The 17,745-nt window shown below is 32.2% G+C and overlaps 2 protein-coding genes across 3 annotated transcripts; one reads left to right on the top strand and one right to left on the bottom strand.

Annotated features, from left to right (window-relative positions):
- The first annotated feature begins 2,388 nt into the window (after nt 1-2,388).
- LOC116123824 (EEF1A lysine methyltransferase 1-like) lies at nt 2,389-7,044 on the top strand. The gene is made up of 5 exons (XM_031409558.1): nt 2,389-2,794; nt 2,867-3,025; nt 5,979-6,060; nt 6,329-6,510; nt 6,676-7,044. The coding sequence occupies exons 1-4, from the start codon at nt 2,471-2,473 to the stop codon at nt 6,478-6,480; spliced, it is 717 nt and encodes a 238-aa protein (XP_031265418.1). The 5' UTR covers nt 2,389-2,470; the 3' UTR covers nt 6,481-6,510; nt 6,676-7,044.
- Nucleotides 7,045-10,627: 3,583 nt separating this feature from the next.
- LOC116123821 (probable RNA-binding protein EIF1AD) lies at nt 10,628-13,389 on the bottom strand. 2 transcript variants are annotated; one of them, XM_031409554.1, is made up of 5 exons: nt 13,253-13,357; nt 13,004-13,155; nt 11,661-11,736; nt 11,396-11,522; nt 10,628-11,076 (listed from the first exon to the last, which is right to left on the bottom strand). In XM_031409554.1, exons 2-5 carry the CDS (start codon nt 13,115-13,117, stop codon nt 10,830-10,832), a joined length of 564 nt encoding a protein of 187 aa, XP_031265414.1. In that variant the 5' UTR covers nt 13,118-13,155; nt 13,253-13,357; the 3' UTR covers nt 10,628-10,829. The 2 variants fall into 2 exon arrangements, with proteins under 2 accessions (XP_031265414.1, XP_031265413.1); XM_031409553.1 differs by having other exon boundaries at nt 10,633-11,076; nt 13,004-13,139; nt 13,254-13,389.
- Nucleotides 13,390-17,745: the final 4,356 nt, after the last annotated feature.

A 17,745-nucleotide genomic window follows, 5' to 3' on the forward strand; every position in this document is an offset into this window, starting at 1 on the left:
TACCCTTTTGAAGCGAGTGCTTTTGGCTTCTGTCTTTGGCTAAAAGTTTGTTTAATGTCAAATTGTACCCCTTTTTTCCCCTTTGCTTTCTATTATGGTAAGTTGTTTGGTCTTAAATTTTACGAGAAAATTATGGGATTTGTTTTTCTCTGTCAGTACCATCTCCTAGGGGGAGAATTCCAATTGAAACTTGTGGAAAACGTTGATTAGTTAGAGTTTGTTGCTACTGGGTATTGTCCGGTATACCATTCTGATAGGTTTTTTTTTTTTTTTTTTTTTTTTTTTAGTCCGGCTTGGAAAATCCCCTTGTTTGTTTTGCAAGCCCGAGATCGAATCTAAAACCTCTGCTGAGCCCTATAAATTTCGAGAAAAATGGGAAACAATGGCCTTCGGTCATCAGGTACCTAGAATTCCAGACTTTGTGAAACATACTATAAGCTTGACCATCCCTTGCGGGTTTGATATTTTAGTTTTTAATTTATAATATATATTTTTAGGTCTATGGTCTTCCTATTTTTTAGATTAATTATGATTACATGCTTCCTCTAAGCACATCCTATCACAATAATGCATTATCTTTTTTGTTCCTAATTATTAATCAAAATCATAATGGGTTGTGTTAAATTCATCTCAATATCATACCCATTTTAAAGTGTCTTTCTAATGCCAAAATCCTCTTTTGAAAGAATTAGAATTGTTTGTTTGCAACTGAAGAAGGGTTTTTAAGTAATTAAATAAGTTGTATTATGTGTATTCAGAGAAAACGGTCCAAATTTTAAGCTTCTCTTATAACCTCTTTTTTATCTTATTTAAAGTGTTGAAATGTCACAAATATATGAAGAAATCGTATCAAACAAACTCTAAATGATCGACAAAAGATTAATTAAAATGCCGGGCCAGTAAGGTTATAAATTTAAATAGCCGAAATATCTGTTTCCACCCAAGGTTTGGCGAATCGACATTAGTACCCCTAGAAAACTATCAAAATTCCACACTTCCACCCATAGTCTCTACTCTCTATCGATATAGATTCCCTTTTGACCAGCTTTGACTGAAAATACCTTTTTTACCCTTTTAAATCTATATTATAAGCAAATTGACAAATCACTCAATAACCCCAAATTAATAACAATAGCAAAACAACCACTTAAATAATTAGCTTTAAAATTTATACTATTATGAATTAGTAAATAATATCAACTTATTCTCTTAACATTTATTTTAACACCTAAAATTCAACAGCAAACAATTTTTATTATTTTTGAAACTTCAGAAAGATTTTAGTTATTATATTACATCTCAAGAGATTAAACTTTAAAGTCATTAACTCTTTTATGGTATTTCCCTACTTAAGAACTGTGATGGATGTTTTTGTTATTTTATCATTACTTAGAGGATTATTGAGTAAATGAATACAGTACGTGCACACGTACAAACAGTTGTCCAATTGACATTAATCCCTTGTCAAATTACATTAAGGGTGCGTTTGGTTCAGGGAATTTTGGATTACTGAAAAGTTAAATTACTAAAATTTTTTAGAAAAATATGTTTGATTAGTTGGTGGGTATGTTATATTAATATATTGGTTGAAATGAATAAATTGGTGAGTGTATTATTTAAATTACTGAATTGTTTTCTAATTAAATATTATTATTATATTATTTTTTAATATTGATTATTATTTAGGTTATTATAACCCCTGTATTTAAAAACTTAGTAAAAACAACTTCATAATAAAAGTTTAGAAAATTAACAAAGTATCCCCACCAACCTAGCCACTATTGACTGCCAACACCACCACAGGCCGCCAGAAGGCGACAACCTAACGGCGCATGGAAGGCAGGAAATGGCCTTCGTGCATTGTATGGCCATTTTCGGCCAGATATATGGCCGAAAATGGCCATATCGATGCACGGCAGCCATTTTCGGTCTTTCATGAACCGTTCCGATGGCAGCAGCAGTTGGCCGCAATAATGGTTGTCGATGGCAGGTCGATGGGGGTGGCGACTTGAGTGGGCTATAATTTGCGTTTGAATTAAGTATAATTTTTTCTAAAAAGTTAATTAATTGGTGTGAAATAGTAAATGTCATATTCATGTAAATAAATTTAAAAATAAGGGCATTATTATCCTAAAATTTTATTAATAAAGGATATAATTGTACAAAAAAAAAAAAATTACCCTAGTAATCTTAGATTACCTAAGAAAATAGAGGTAATTAGATTACCTTTAATATTATTAATAATATTATTAACAATAGCTACTATTAGTATTTGAAAATTATTAGAATCTTATATTATTTGACAATCAAATATGATAATCAAGTAATATAAGATGACATAACTCCAGTAATCTCGTATTAACCTCATCCAAACGCCCCCTAAACCTATTTGCCAAACACACCCCATTCTTCCTTCCTCTAAACTATTCTTCAGTTCACTCCCCGCCTCAACCAAACGAGCGACAGCAAAATGGAAGAGCTCAAACCAGTGAACAGCCACCACCAAAACGACGACGTAGATACCGAAAACGAAGACGACAAACCAATGCTGAGCTCGCAAGCTCTAGCGGCTCTACAAGAATTCCTCGCTGAGCAAAACCAAAACCTAGAAGCCGAAACTCCAGAGTCGGAATCACATACCGTCGCCTTGGTGTCGGAAAACTGGCGGCTGAGCCAGTTCTGGTACGACGCCGTAACGGCTGAAACTATTGCGAGCGAAGTCGTCTCTCTTTGCTCGAACTCCGATTCGCGTGTCGCTTGCATTGCCTGTCCCACGCTCTACGCCTATTTAAAGGTATTTGTTTTATTTTTTATTTTTTTTGTTTATTTGCTTGTTTTTGGAGCTGAAATGAATTTGTTTGGATAGAAAATTGGACCGAATGTGGCGGCGCAAATCCTTGAATACGACGAGCGGTTTGAGCAATACGGCAGTGATTTTACGTTTTATGATTATAATCAGCCGGAAGATTTGCCGTTGGAGCTGAAGCATGCATTTAGTGTTGTGATTGCGGATCCTCCTTACCTGGTATGAATCGGACATTGTGTTTGTTTAAGTTCAACAAAAACAAGCGTTTTGTTGAAACGTTTCTTGGAAAAAAAAAAAAAAAAAAAAACTGAAAATGGTTTTCGAAAATGTATTTGGATATTAGAAATATTGACATATTATAATACAATTTTGGATACTTTAATAGCCCATTTGATCTTTGGTCTGAATATAATTTTCAAAATCTAAGATGCCGTTAGAATCTGAATTTTATTTCTAACATTTTTAATATTTGAAGATGTGTGTGGTGTAATATTTAAATACTGTTCTCGATTGATATACTGATAAAGGGTATTTTATGTAGAAATAGGATTCTTGCTTATTTGGATGATCCTTGATATGGAAGAAAGAGTTCAGGAATTACAAAATATGGGACTATAGGGCACATTCGATTGTCGAAAAAGATGACTTGATTGAGTATGGAGAAGTCAAAAAAATAAAGCCACAATATCAAATGTAAATACATTGCTTTATCTTTTCTTTTTCTTTTTTTTTTTTTCCATTCCGGATGAGAGGTAAAAACTGCTAATAATGAGGTAATGTGCTTTTTAGTGTCCTCTTGATTTCAAACTTATAAGATTGTATACACAAACTATTTTTACACAACATTGTATACGCAAACTATTTTTGCACACTAATCTTGTCCCTTTTTTCAAAAAACAAAGAATTGTATTGAAATCCTATATCAAATAGTGTTTTAAATAACTACATATGAGAATGGCATTACGTTATATAGTGATGTAATTAAGCTCAATTTTTCACTTGGTGAACTACATTGTTAAAATGTATATGGCTAACTTGTTTCAAATTTCCTTATTTTATCTGCTCTCAAATCCTGAAATCAGAATTTTCATCCTTGGTCAAAAAACTTTCTGTCTTCCGCACCAAAAAAGTTATTGACTGAAAACTCAGTAAAGATTGGCAAATGAAATTATCACTTTTTGGTTTGAACTCCAAATCTTACAATTTTTTCTAGCATTTTCTACCATGTATGTATTTGATGTAATCTTATGGTGTGTTTTTAGAAGTGATATTAGTGTATTGATTTTATGGTGTTTGGTTAAGATATTTTAAAGTTGTTTTTGGAGAAGTACTTGAAAGGTAATTTTCTAAATAAGAAAATCACTTGCCAAATGCCTTTTTAAAAGTTGCCTTTATAGAAAATGTCTTTCCTAGGAAATACTGTTTGTAGTCGTGCTCCCAAGCATATATGTTTCTTTATTTATGTTAATACGGTGTGAGTTTCTCCCAAGCATGTACTGTTTGTAAAAGAAATATACTTTGAAAATTGAAATATTGTGCAATTGTTGTAGAATATTTCAAATATTCAATGTACGTGTGTTGTTGAGAGACTTCTAGAGTTAGTTAAAGTGTAATTGTGTTTGACTTAGTGATAATATTAAGGGGTGATAATGGCATAACTTTAATAATAAAATGGTGTGAATAATGAGTTGATTTCCTAGAGATAAAAGTGTTAGTGGGCTATCTTTCAGTCATAGCTCGTATTATAAATTGGGGTAGTCTAGAGAGACAGAGTAATTATTTCATAGATTATGTATTTTCACTCCTCTTCTTCTTCCTGTAATCCTCTAATTTACCATATGACAAATATATATTAACAATTTTGTGAGATCTCATTGTGTTTTAGACCTTTGTAGTTGAGAATACACTCTAAAGGTAGGGTCATCAAATCTTAAAGGTCAGGCTACAAGTGGACTATTGGCACCAGGATATCATCCTAGAGGGGTGGAATCTAGTCTGGAATCTAGACTTCAGATGCTGGTTATGGTTGATGTTGATATTTCAAAACTTGCATAAGAATAGGTACTTAAATGAACGTAACTGGAGCAATGGCATATTACCCTTCCTTACCTAACAGTGTTTGAACTACTTAAAACAAATAAAATGGAAATTCCTAATCTGTTCTGTCCAATCAAACTTCAAAAAAGGGCGAGAAAACTCCAAAACGAGCAACAAAACAAAAGTTTTGTGTTAAGTTTAGAAAGCACCATCCTTAAGTACATAGCACAGATAGTGCAGATTCCACCCTTCTAGGATGATATCCTGGTATAAATACGTGTATGGGTTGTCCAAGCTGTAGGATCTATTGGAACTATCTTTGTAAAGGTGTACTCCCACGTACATAAGTATATACCAAAAATATTATCTCTACACACTCTAGAATATAATTGTGGGTGAAAAAGGGCTATATTGAATTACTATAGTGTGGTCTGAACATAGGGAGACAGAAATATGGAGAGGAGAAGTAAGGACTTGATTGTATGTAATTGATATTTTATCTCTCTACACTCTCCTAGTTATAATAGGTGGTTAACAGATCAATAAACCTAGAGAAATGATATTCTGAAACTAGCCTATAAATGAACCTCTAATGTTCAATACCCTGAAAAATTGTGTTATTAGACCTACTTAATTCTAAAGTAGCCTTTAAATGGTAGCTTTTTTCAAATGCACTTAGATCAAACATCTATAGTATTAAGTTTGTATGTATTGAACACACCACCACTTTTGGGTAAATTTTTGAGACAAGTTCCTTTGATCATGTTATGTACATGTGCTGTATGTTGTAATAGCTATTACACAAGTTATTGAACTTCTATAATCTTGCCTTGTGAATGTTGCACCAATCAGGTTGCATTTTGCACAATAGTTTGAAAAAATTATTAGTTAAACTCTTCTATTAGTTAGTTTGTCAATAAGATATATGGCTACTATACAAGCTATTCTGCCCACTAAGATTTTTTCGGTTTTGTCAAGTCAGATGTGTTGCAATGGTTTTTTGGTAGATGCATACACAGGGCACTAGCTTCTTATAAGTCATGGAAATTTTACTTTTCATTGTGTTTAGTTTAAATATCTTGCTTTTAAAATTTAATGACAAATTGCTGATTTTTGCTGATGTATATGATTTCAGAGCAAGGAGTGTTTGGAGAAAATTACTCAGACAGTTTCTTTTCTCGCAAGACCTGGGGACTCTTTCGTGCTTCTACTCACAGGTACTCATTGATTTCCACTTGGTCCTTGTAAACATAAATGTTTTAACTTTTAATACATGTTTGCTTGTAGCGCTATTGCAAGTTAAAGCTATTCTGTTATAAATGGTAAAATAGTAGTGGAAAGTATGACCCACTATTTAGGGTTCTAATTAACATCTTTATTAAAAAACTAAATGCAAAACGGTTGAATCCTTATATTGAGTGTTCTTGAGCTTTATGTTGTGGCCATTGATAGTGAATGTCATCAATTATATTGTGATGCTTTCAGGTGAAGTGCAGAAGGATAGAGCGGCCAAGCTCTTAGGTTTGCGTCCATGTGGTTTTAGACCTCGACATTCTAGCAAACTCGGAAATGAGTTTTGCCTATTCACAAACTATGATCCAGAAATGAGATTAGGAGGGTGGGAGCAAGAGCAATAGGTTCATTTTTCTGAGTCTGCAGACCAAAAGATAGCCGATACTATCAACACTCCAATCTAAAGTACTTATAATATTCCAACATAGTGACTTTTCTTTCCATGAAATCGAAATAGAAAGCCGTTTTTCTATTCAAATTTATCTCAAAAAATCGTTGTTTTGACTTCTGCTCTGATCTCCTTTTGTTCTTCATGTCAGTAAACTTGAATCAGAATATGGGATTGAAAATTCAAGTTTGGTTTAGATTTCTACGATTGTGAAAGTATGGACCACAAATTGAATGATGAGGTTGTTTTAACTGCAGCAATGATGATGGAGGGAGCTTTTTCATTTGTAAGTTTCAATAAATGGAAAACTCTAGCTAACACTAATCTGTTGGCTGTTGCCAATGCTTATCTTCTAAGTAAGCTACAAATCAAAGGTCTTTTTTTTTTTTTTTTTTTTTTTTTTTCATGGTTTGTGCAAAATTTATATTCAATTTTGGACCTGTAAATTATTCTAGTTATAAATTGTGAGTTGTAAGATTATGGGATTGTATTTATTTTGGACAATTAGTTTTGTTTTACACATGGAACAGTCGGGTGCATTTTGTACAGAGTTCCAGTGACGAGCAACTTAGCTCAACAACGTAAAATTATTTTCCTTTATAGATTGGGTTATTTAACAATAATTAAATTATTTTAATTTAATCAAAAATATTATTTTTTTTCTTATAATCCTCGGGAAAAAATTGTATAAACTACCTTTGGGTGATTGAGTAGTTCGATAGAAATTATTGGATATATTACTTAAGTGGTTTTGTGTTCGAATCTCTCTTTAGTTGCTAGTAGGGCTAGTTATTAGAGTTCTTCAACCGATCAATAATTCTAGTGTCTTAGAGAATTAGTTGAGGTACATGTAAGCTAGTCCAGTGTTTAGATGCTTTTAGTCAAAAATAAATAAATAAATAAAAATGATATAGGTGATGCAATATTATCTGCGATATTTTAGATTTTTTTTTTTCAAGATCGAGAGAAGGAAAGAGGGTGCATTTTAATATTTATTTTTTTTAATAAAGAAATTGATATTAATTATAATCAGGTTGAATGCAACCAATTATAAATCATTAAAAATAGTTAAAGCAAATAATTTTTATGAAAACAAAGTAATATTTACCAGAGACAATGTACTTATTCAACAAAACCATGTCTATGTATTACTTTTTTGCAACTAATCTAATTTTTAATATGGTTAAATAATATATATAAAAAGTTGAATACCCATATGGGTTGTTCGTCATGTGACATATTTTGGAACTCATACAATTGTTCTATCTTGATAGATAAGATTTGTGGTTGCTATGCTGGTTCAATTTTATTGGTAATGTTGTAGAGAGATAGTTAAAATTAGAGGTAACACACGGACTGACACGGGACCACATTTATTGAATCAAGTTCCAAAAGCTCAAAACAAACCTAAAAAATGAATCATAACACCATTAAACAACATGGTACACTAATACATTGAATATGTACAGCAAAGGGAAGGGTAACATAATTGTAAAAACTGTAATACATAGTAAGCTTTCGTAACAATTCTCTTGGTTGTACTATTAAGAATGAACAAGGTGTGGTACCTAAATTCAATTAACAATAACAAACCCACTAGCACGGTAACTAATTCATCCAAGTAAAATAAATGAACTTTCAAAAAACAAATCCAAAAATGAAAATTAGGTACCTCAATTATCTCAACAATAGGGAATTGGTACCACTTCACCAATCACATATTCTTAGCTAGCATGTTCGCAATAATAACTATCATGAAAATAACCAAACTTGGGGATCGATCACCAAGCCCAAATTCACCAAATTTAAATCAAAACAAGCAACTAAGAAAGGCATTGAAAGATTTCATGTGCCGAGAGGACGCGACACAATTAGACGTAGGATGGCCCCCTTACCACGACTACATACCTACCCCCCGGTATCTGCACGGACCAGAGACAGACACGCCTGTGAAAGACGCCAGAAGAGATCGGCCGTACCTCACATTTTTATAATTAAACGAAGCCGATGCTCCAGTGACACACACCGGCAAGTCTTTTAAACCCAAGTAGTCACGAGTCACTGAGGTGCCAGCACCTAAATGGTCTTACGTCGGGGAGGGCGATCCGACAACTACATCCACTTCACAAGAATCTCTCAGTCCGACGATGTATACGAGAAAGATCTACAATTTTAAAACACGCACGCACCGAACAGTGAGTGACGACACTGCGCAAGACTAAACGATTTATCCGAAAAGAAGAGGAAGACCGAAGGACAATGACAAATAGGGAAAACGAGCTGTTAACAGAATTCAACCTGACGGACAATTGGCGGATACTCATTAGATAGAACTCTGAGACGACGGAAAACACAAACGTGGTCATCGAATGCTTTGCCCACATGCTTGACATCCTCTGTCCTGGCGAATCCTCGGTCTCGACAATTCGGTGAGCGTTCTTTTCCAGACGTCCACCCGACCTTGAGAAGGTCGCTTTGGTTTGTTCGAACTCATAGTCTGCATGGTAGGCTGTGAGTGGCATGCGCAGGCAAATCCGCCAGGGCCTACAATAAACTGGCTTCTGGTAGTACAATTTACTGTGTGAGTAGATTTAGCGATACAAGTACAAGGGCTCCGCAAAGAGCGCGTTTCGACACTGGGACCCATTGTGCGTGTTGTTTCGCGACCCTGTGGACCAGCCCCTCCCACACTCTTTGTGCGGGCGTAGGGAGGCGGGGGCCGGCGGAAAGTGCGAGGCAAGGCAAAGAAGCAGGGGCACGAAGATGGGAGGAGACAGACACGAGAACCAGATGGGGAGCGGAACCGCGCCAGTTGTTCAGGAATGGCAACGAGGATGGGGTGTGTAGGTGGACAGCATCGCCCATGGCGCCGACCGACGAGTGTACGTTCGGTCCAATTATCTTTCCCCCTTCTCAAACTAAGGACGAGTAGGGACGCGTCCGACCTGTGGATTAGTTTTAAAGAAATACCCAATATCTTTCGAAGACGGAAGAGAAAAACCAGTAAAACAACCCCGCTCTAAACATTAAATTTAGAGGCAATCAAGTCGGAGGCATCATGCATATTATTGATGACAATATCATTTAATTATGAATGCCAGCCTATCAGATGTGGCCTGAACTAGGTTGTAAAAATTCGTTCTAAAACCTAATCCCAAGTTATTCATTTGAAAATCTCAAGCCGAACTTGTAGTAGCGTAGAGGAGGCTCAGGGTTTTGTTATCCCTAAGATAAAAATCATTATATTATTGAAGTTATATTATAGTATGACCTCAAAATAATGCACTACGAAAAGGTAAAATTATTTACAATTATAGTAATACTATGTATATGTTATTTCATCGTATGCAACATAATATGATGATATATAACTTAATATCAATATCATTTAATGTTAGCTAATAACATACACAAAAATTCATTTAAACAAATTTTATGTGATTTTACTAGACTACCTAGGCCATTAGAGATCATAAGGGCATTATTGTAAGAATGAATGCAACATTTGGCTCTCAAAATAGACCCTTGAGGGTGTAATTAATGAGTTTGGTCAGATATGGAAAGGGTATGTATTTTTATTTTAGGGATATTTAGTCCTTGGAGAGCTCCCTTTATTTTTATTTTTTTTGGTACTATTTGAAAGTTCTCTATTTTTGTCAAAACCCTTATTAATTTGGTTATTTCTTGAAAATTCATTTTTATCACTCAAGTTTATTAGTTGTAAAGGATTGAAAATTAAACATTCTGTTTTACAAGTCATTTGTATCTATTATAAATTAACTCTAAATTGAGTTAAACATTAATCATGGAGTATGATATAATAACAAAAATCTCTCTAACATTTCAGTTATATCAAAAATTTTCTTACCATTAAATTTTAAGTGTTAAAATAAACAGTAAAAGAATAATTTGATAATATTTACTAACTCATAACAGTGTAAATTTTAATGGCTCACTAACTATTCATTAACGAAAAGGGAAAATCTATTATTTCCGAAACCTTAGGGGATTTTTGTTATTATATCGTACCTTGGATTAATGTCATTAACTCTAAATTGAATGTTGTTATCCCCAATACTATAATCTAACTCATTTGGTTTATAATAACAAGCATGTATTTTAGAACTTGAAGCATAATTTACAATTGAAGATTAATTTGAGGATGATTTGATAAAAAAATTGCACCAGTAATATGATGCTGCAATCTTTACATTATAACAACCCTTGACTGCTTGAAGGGTTGTGCTTCATTTAAAATCTTTGAATTTTTGTGGTACAAAAACTTACATCATCAAAATTGATAACTTAAGAAACTATATCTGATTCTGATTCTGATTCCGATTCTGAATCTGAATCTGTTTGCAACTCCAATGGCTTGATTCTGTTGGTGTTGGCCTCTAATGGGGGGAGTCCGTCATCGTCATCGTCATCTTCATCATCGGCATCATTATTATCACCCAAATCAGACCGATTATTTTCTTCATTACAGGAGGCGTATCTTTCTGAACTTCCGTTAGGATCATCTGAATTTGTCGATCTGAAAATTTCCGGCCTGCATCAAGTGGAATAAGCAAGTAAGCTTCACCGACAATAATTCAGCCGAAAAGTAAAAGAATTGCAACAATCAGAATGGTATAAAATGAGGATTTCCACCTTGAACCAGTATGTCTAGAACAAGTATCTCAATCTCAAAGTTCTGTTTTAGGGAGCTTTTGTTAAGTTCAGTACGTGAATAAATAGCTAAACTTGGTTTCAACTTAAGATACTATTTTCCCCAAGTACTAACATCGGAAATTGCAAGGATGCAAGACAAATTAGATGTATGGCACATCATTTTTCATCTGCTGTTACTAAGAAGTCAAGAAACAAACCATTCTGAAGTTTTTTGAAGCGCTCGAACTTGTTCATAGAAAAGAACCTGAGAAACAATACATGCCACTTTGCTACCATCTTTGAGAGCCTTTTCCTTTCCACTTTCATCCACCACAACAAAACTCCCTGCGCATCGTGAAAGCAACTTAATATTGTCTATCAGTCCGTCAGAATGTTAGCAATTGGGTAAGCATATGGAAGCTAACATATTCCAGAAGTTGATGCTCCCAATCTCCCAAGTCAGCAATTTTATATGAAACAAACCTCGTTTTATCCACATGCTCTTTTGAAACTTTGCTGGAAACAGAGCAAGTGATTTTTCACCTTGTGCGTCCACTACCTTAAGAAAAGGCAACATAGCAGAGATAAAGCGGAAGGTTAGAAACAAATCTGTGCAAACACAGAAGCTATCTCATTTCATAAATGTACAAGGGAAAATCATTAGAAGTGAATGAACCAAAAAGGCCATAACCAGATTAAATTTAACAATAGTATCCAAACTTCAAACAATTTGGAGTGCACATCCATTTTATTTCGATTAAATACTAAATCCAGGTGCCACAATTAAGAAAAATGAGTTGATCAAAGACTCAAAGTTGGACTCAGCTGATATAATCCTCTAAATAAAGCATTGCAATGACATCATGAATCGATAAACTTGAAGAGTTACACTTAACATTTAACAATAAAATTATAGGTACAATACTGGACTGACCACGGACACCCTTTTATTGAATCAGTTCCAAAAGCTCAAAAAAAAACATACTATTTCAAGCTCAGAACATTGTACCGATAATGTTACTGGAAAGAATAGACATATAAGTTAGAATATGAAATGCAAAGACTCATTACATCATAACCTAAAAAATGAACTCATAACACATTAAACAACATGGTCACTAATACATTGAATATTAACGCAAGACAGGTAACATTAATCGTAAAACCTGTAATATATATTAAGCTTTCGTAACAATTTTCTTGGTTTAGCACTACAAGAATGAACAAGGTTGGTACCTAAATTCAATTAACAATAACAAACCCACTAGCACGGTAACTAAATTCATCAAGAAAATAAAATGACTTTCAAAAAAAAAAAAAAAAATTCCAAAAAATGAAATTAATAGGTACCTCAATTATCTCAACAACAGGGAATTGGTACCACTCACCAATCACATATTCTTAGCTAGCATGTTCTCAATAATAACTATCATGAAAATTAACAACTTGGGAATATGATCACCAAGCCCAAATTCACCAAATTTAAATCAAACAAGCAACTAAGAAGCATTTAAAATTCTTCATGGCAAAAAGAACATGAACATAAGAGGATTCCCCTAAAACACCATATCAGTATCCGTACCGGAACTTAAAACATGTAACATTATACATTAAACAAGTAACATACAAAGGATATTTTAACCAATATCGATACTGGTGCGGTACTATAAGAGATCCCATACATAAGTAAAAAAATAATAATAATAACCAATAATAGTAAGAGAGTTAATTTTAACAAACCCAATTGCACTGCAACCACATTTATCAAAAAAGAAGACAAGAAATTCAAATAAAAAATTTAAAAGAACTTCAAATGAATTGGGTACCTCAATTAGATTAGAACCTCTGAGAGACACAACTTGCATAATGCTTTGACCATCTTGAAGTGTCAAAATTTGATCTTCAGCAGCCCTCTTCAAATTCTTCCTTCCTCCTTTCATGGGTTCCTCCCAAATTTTGATTCTGTTCACAATTACAACTGTTTCAAATAATGTTGATGAATAGGAATTGAACCAATCTCAATATTGGATTTATGATAAATTAGATTAATTGTAAGAAATAAAAATAAAAAATAACTGTGACGGTGCCGTCGTGGTGGTTGCAAATAACGACGTCGTCTCAGAAATAACTTGGCGCCAAATTTTGATGGTGAGTGAGGCCGCGCGAGTTTAGAAGACAGGAGTAGGGTTTATGAAGAAGATGGCAAGTGTTTATCTTGTAGGGGTATTTATGTCAATTTATCATTTCCCCTTCTCAAATAAACTCCCTTGTGGGATTATTTTCAGCATACCCAATATTTTCAAAAACCATTAAAACACCCCTCTCTAAACATTAAATTGATGAGGCAATCAAGTCGGATGCATCATGCATATAATTGATTACAATATCATTAATTTATGAATGCACAGCCTATATATATAAAGTTGAATACTCATGCAGGTTGTTTGTCATGTGGCATATTTTGAAACTCATAGAATTGTTCTATTTTGACACATAAGATTTGTGGTTGTTATGTGGTTGAATTTTATTGGTGATGTTGTAGAGAGATAGTAATTGTTGAATTGGTATTCCAAATCCAAAGGTAAAAGCATACCTATTTGAGTGACACGTAGGACACTTTTTTTTTTTTTTACTCTAAAATTGTTTTATTTTGGAGCTCTAGAATTGCTCTCTCTTGCCACGTTGGATGTGTGCTTTAATGAGATATTTTTAGTTCTAAGATTCATGAATACTCATGCTGGTTGTTTGCCATAAATACCCATGTGAGTTGTTCGCCATGTGGCACATTTTGGAAGCTCTAGAATTGCTCTATTTTGACACATTGGATTGACAAGCCAGACAAATTGCTCCATCTTGACACATTGGATTGGTATTTATTACTTCATCTATAATTATTAATTAATTTAAAAAATAGGAACAATTCTAATTATATAGGTGCATTGCATTGACATTCTAAATGTCTAATCATAAGGATATATTGGATTTGTGATTGCCATGTGATTGAATTTTATTGATGATAATGTAAACAATATTACTTGTTGCATTAGTATTCCAAAGTCTAAATAAATAGACATAAAGATTGGATTACATAGGTGCATTGCATTGGTAGTAACAACATATATATTTATTAATAATTATATAGGTGCATTGTATTGACATTGCAAACCTTTCTTCGTATTCAATTCATATTTAATTGTGTTGGCATTCGAAATGTCTAAATAAGGAGATATAAAAGGGGCGTATGTTCAGTTGTATATTATCGCAATATGTTAGTTGATGTCAACAATACGTTTGGTCTTTTGTTAATTGTTTATAAGTCATGTTAGTTTGTGTCAATAATACGTCTGTTCTTCATGATTTTATTAATAGATGATTTTTATTTATTTATGTTTTTGTTGTTGTTTACAGGTCAAAGATTCATGAATTGGCATGGAATAAAGGCAGGATGTCTGATTGACATTATCAAATGAGTTGTTATTTTGATTCGTTCTTCTGAACTGTAAGTATATATTCTAACTATTTTAATACAAAATTGTAAGTATATCTCCTAACTATTTTTAACGGTTATTATTTAATTGAATGATTGTTTTTGTTCAGTCAATCTATTTGAATGATTAATTGTGTTAGTCCTACCAAACGGTAAGTGTATTCCTTAACAATTTTAATATGAAGATTAATTAATGTTTGTTGATTTTATTTTCAGGTAACAATTGTTATACGAATGAATAATTGTTTCTTAACATGAAGATCGATTAAATTTTGTTAAGTTTGTTTTCAAGGAAATGTTCATGTATTTTACTAAGATCAAATCAAGGATGATCCTATTGTCAACTGCAATGTGAGTACGTATCATATCTATATTAGTAGAAACAGTTCAATTATGTTAAATATGTTTTCTGTAAAAACATTCGTGTATTTTAATTTGTTATATGAATGATTTATTGTTTATGTCATGTTGATCTGAGAGTATATATATTAAATAAATTAATTTTGTTTGATTTCGTTTTCTATTAATAGGTGTTATTTGAAATATTTCTTATCAGTCCTAATATGATAATCCCTTAAATTTGGGTCAAGTAAACCATTCATTTTATCATCACACGTATTTTGGTTTTCACTGAGCAATCAATAGTAAATTGACCATAACTTGTTCAATAAAAATCCAATCGATGAGAGGATTGAATCTTTAGAAACTAGACAGATAGAACTTTAATTTGATATATTATACGCTTAATTTGGATAGTTGTAGCCCCCACTGCGAAACCATTCATTTCATCATCACACACATTTTGGCTTCCATTGAATAGTCAGTAGTAAATTGACCATAACTTGCTTAATAAAAATCTAATTGATGAGAGGTTTGAATCTTTAGAAACTAGATAATCAGGGATTTAATTTGATATATTATATGCTTAATTTGGATAACTGTAGTCTCACTGTAGAACGATTTCTTTTATCATCACACACATTTTGGTTTCTCCTATTTCTCAATTTCTACATTAGTAAATTAGCTATAACTTACTCAATAAAAATCCAATTGATGAGAGGTTTAAATCTTTGAAAACTATACAGATAGGGATTTAATTTGATATATTATATGCTTAATTTGGATAACTATAGCCCCACTTCGGAACCATTTCTTTTATCATCACACACATTTCAGTTTCCACTTAATAGTCAGTAGTAAATTGATCATAGCTTGTTCAGTAAAACTCCAATTGATGAGAGATTTAAATCTTTAGAAACTAAACATACAGGCCTTTAATTTGTATATTACACACTTAATTTGGATAATTGTAGCTCCATTGCTGAACCATTCCTTTTATCATCACACATTTCTGTTTCCATTGAGCAGTCAGTAGTTAGTTGATCATAACTGTCTCAATAAAACTCCAATTGATGAGGGGTTTGAATATTTAGAAACTAGAAAGATAAGGCTTTAATTTGATATATTATACACTTAATTTGGATAAATGTAGCCCGACTTTCAAACCATTCCTTTTATCATCATACATATTTTGGTTTTCCCTATTTCTCGATTTCCACTGAACAATCAATAGTAAATTGGCCATAAATTACTCAATAAAAATCAAATTGATGAGCGATTTAAATTTTTGGAAACTAGAAAGATAAAGCTTTAATTTGATATATTATACAAAGAATTTTGATAGCTATAGACCTATGGCCGAACCATTCATTTTATCATCACACACATAAAACCAATTAAATTTTAGTGATGACAAAGGAAAATAAATATTGATATGCAGTTTTAATTGTGTTTGTTCTATCTCTTTTTGTTGATATTTTTTTATGTTACATACATATATCGAAAACAGGTTGTTGCTGAATATAACAAATTTTATTTGTATCAAAAATATCATCTGATGTTTGTTGTTGAACCATGTAGCTTTAGTAAACAATTTATAATATACCGAACCATTATTATTATTCTTAAAGGAAAACAAATATTGATATGTAGTTTTAATTGTAATTGTTCTATCTCTTTTTGATGATATCTTTTATGTTATATACATATATCATGAAAAGAGTTTATTGCTTAATATAACTAATTTCATTTATTTAACAAATATCAACTGATGTTTTATGTTAAACCATATAGCTTTAGTAAATCATTCATTTTATCATCATATATATTTAGGTTTCCTCAAAACAATTAATAGTTAATTGACCATAACTTGCTCAATAAAACTTCAATTGATGATAGATTTGAATCTTTAGAAACTAGACAAACAGGGCTTTAATTTGATATATTATACGCTTAATTTGGATAAATGTAGCCCCACTGTCAAACAATTCCTTTTATCGTCACACACATTTTGGTTTCCACTAAACAGTTAATAGTAAATTGACCATACCTTTCTCAATAAAAATCCAATTGATGAGAAGTTTGAACCTTTAGAAACTAGACAAATAAGGCTTTAATTGTCTAGTTATACACTTAATTTGGATAACTTTAGCTTCACTTCCAAACCATTCTTTCTATCATCACAGACATTTTGGTTTTCACTGAATAGTCCGTAGTGAATTGACTATAACTTGCTCAATAAAAGTCCAATTGATGAGAGGTTTGAACCTTTAGAAACTAGACAGACAAATATTTAATTTGATGTATTATACACTTAATTTGGATAACTATAGCCCACTTTCAAACCATTTCTTTTATTATCACATATATTTTAGTTTCCCTTGTTTCTCAATTTTCACTGAACAGTCAGTAGTAAATTAGTCATAACTTGCTCAATAAAAATCTAATTGATGAGCGGTTTAAATCTTTGGAAATTAGAAAGATAGGGTTTTAATTTGTTATATTATATGATGAATTAGGATGACTATAGACCTACTGCAATAATAATGTATATATATATATATATATATATATATATATATATAGATATATATATATATATATATATAAAGTTTATATAATGTAAAAAAAAACCTATCTTTCATCATATAATTATATGATGAATTAGGATAACAATAAAATATACAATAATGTAAAAAAATATATAATAAACATACCCGTGCAACGCAACTTGAAAATGAA

This window comes from Pistacia vera, unplaced genomic scaffold (assembly GCF_008641045.1).
Source record: "Pistacia vera cultivar Batoury unplaced genomic scaffold, PisVer_v2 Contig145, whole genome shotgun sequence".
Lineage (NCBI taxonomy): Eukaryota > Viridiplantae > Streptophyta > Magnoliopsida > Sapindales > Anacardiaceae > Pistacia > Pistacia vera.

What these genes read in the sequence shown, in the direction of transcription:
- LOC116123824 (XM_031409558.1), top strand. Translation starts at nt 2,471, where the DNA reads ATGGAAGAGCTCAAACCAGTGAACAGCCACCACCAAAACGACGACGTA. An exon ending in CGCTCTACGCCTATTTAAAG is followed by an intron (nt 2,795 to 2,866) that starts GTATTTGTTTTA and finishes TTGTTTGGATAG; the next exon opens with AAAATTGGACCGAATGTGGC. An exon ending in TTTCGTGCTTCTACTCACAG is followed by an intron (nt 6,061 to 6,328) that starts GTACTCATTGAT and finishes TGATGCTTTCAG; the next exon opens with GTGAAGTGCAGAAGGATAGA.
- LOC116123821 (XM_031409554.1), bottom strand. Translation starts at nt 13,117, where the DNA reads ATGAAAGGAGGAAGGAAGAATTTGAAGAGGGCTGCTGAAGATCAAATT. An exon ending in GAGGTTCTAATCTAATTGAG is followed by an intron (nt 11,737 to 13,003) that starts GTACCCAATTCA and finishes CCTTTTCTTAAG; the next exon opens with GTAGTGGACGCACAAGGTGA. An exon ending in CTTCAAAAAACTTCAGAATG is followed by an intron (nt 11,077 to 11,395) that starts GTTTGTTTCTTG and finishes CACTTGATGCAG; the next exon opens with GCCGGAAATTTTCAGATCGA.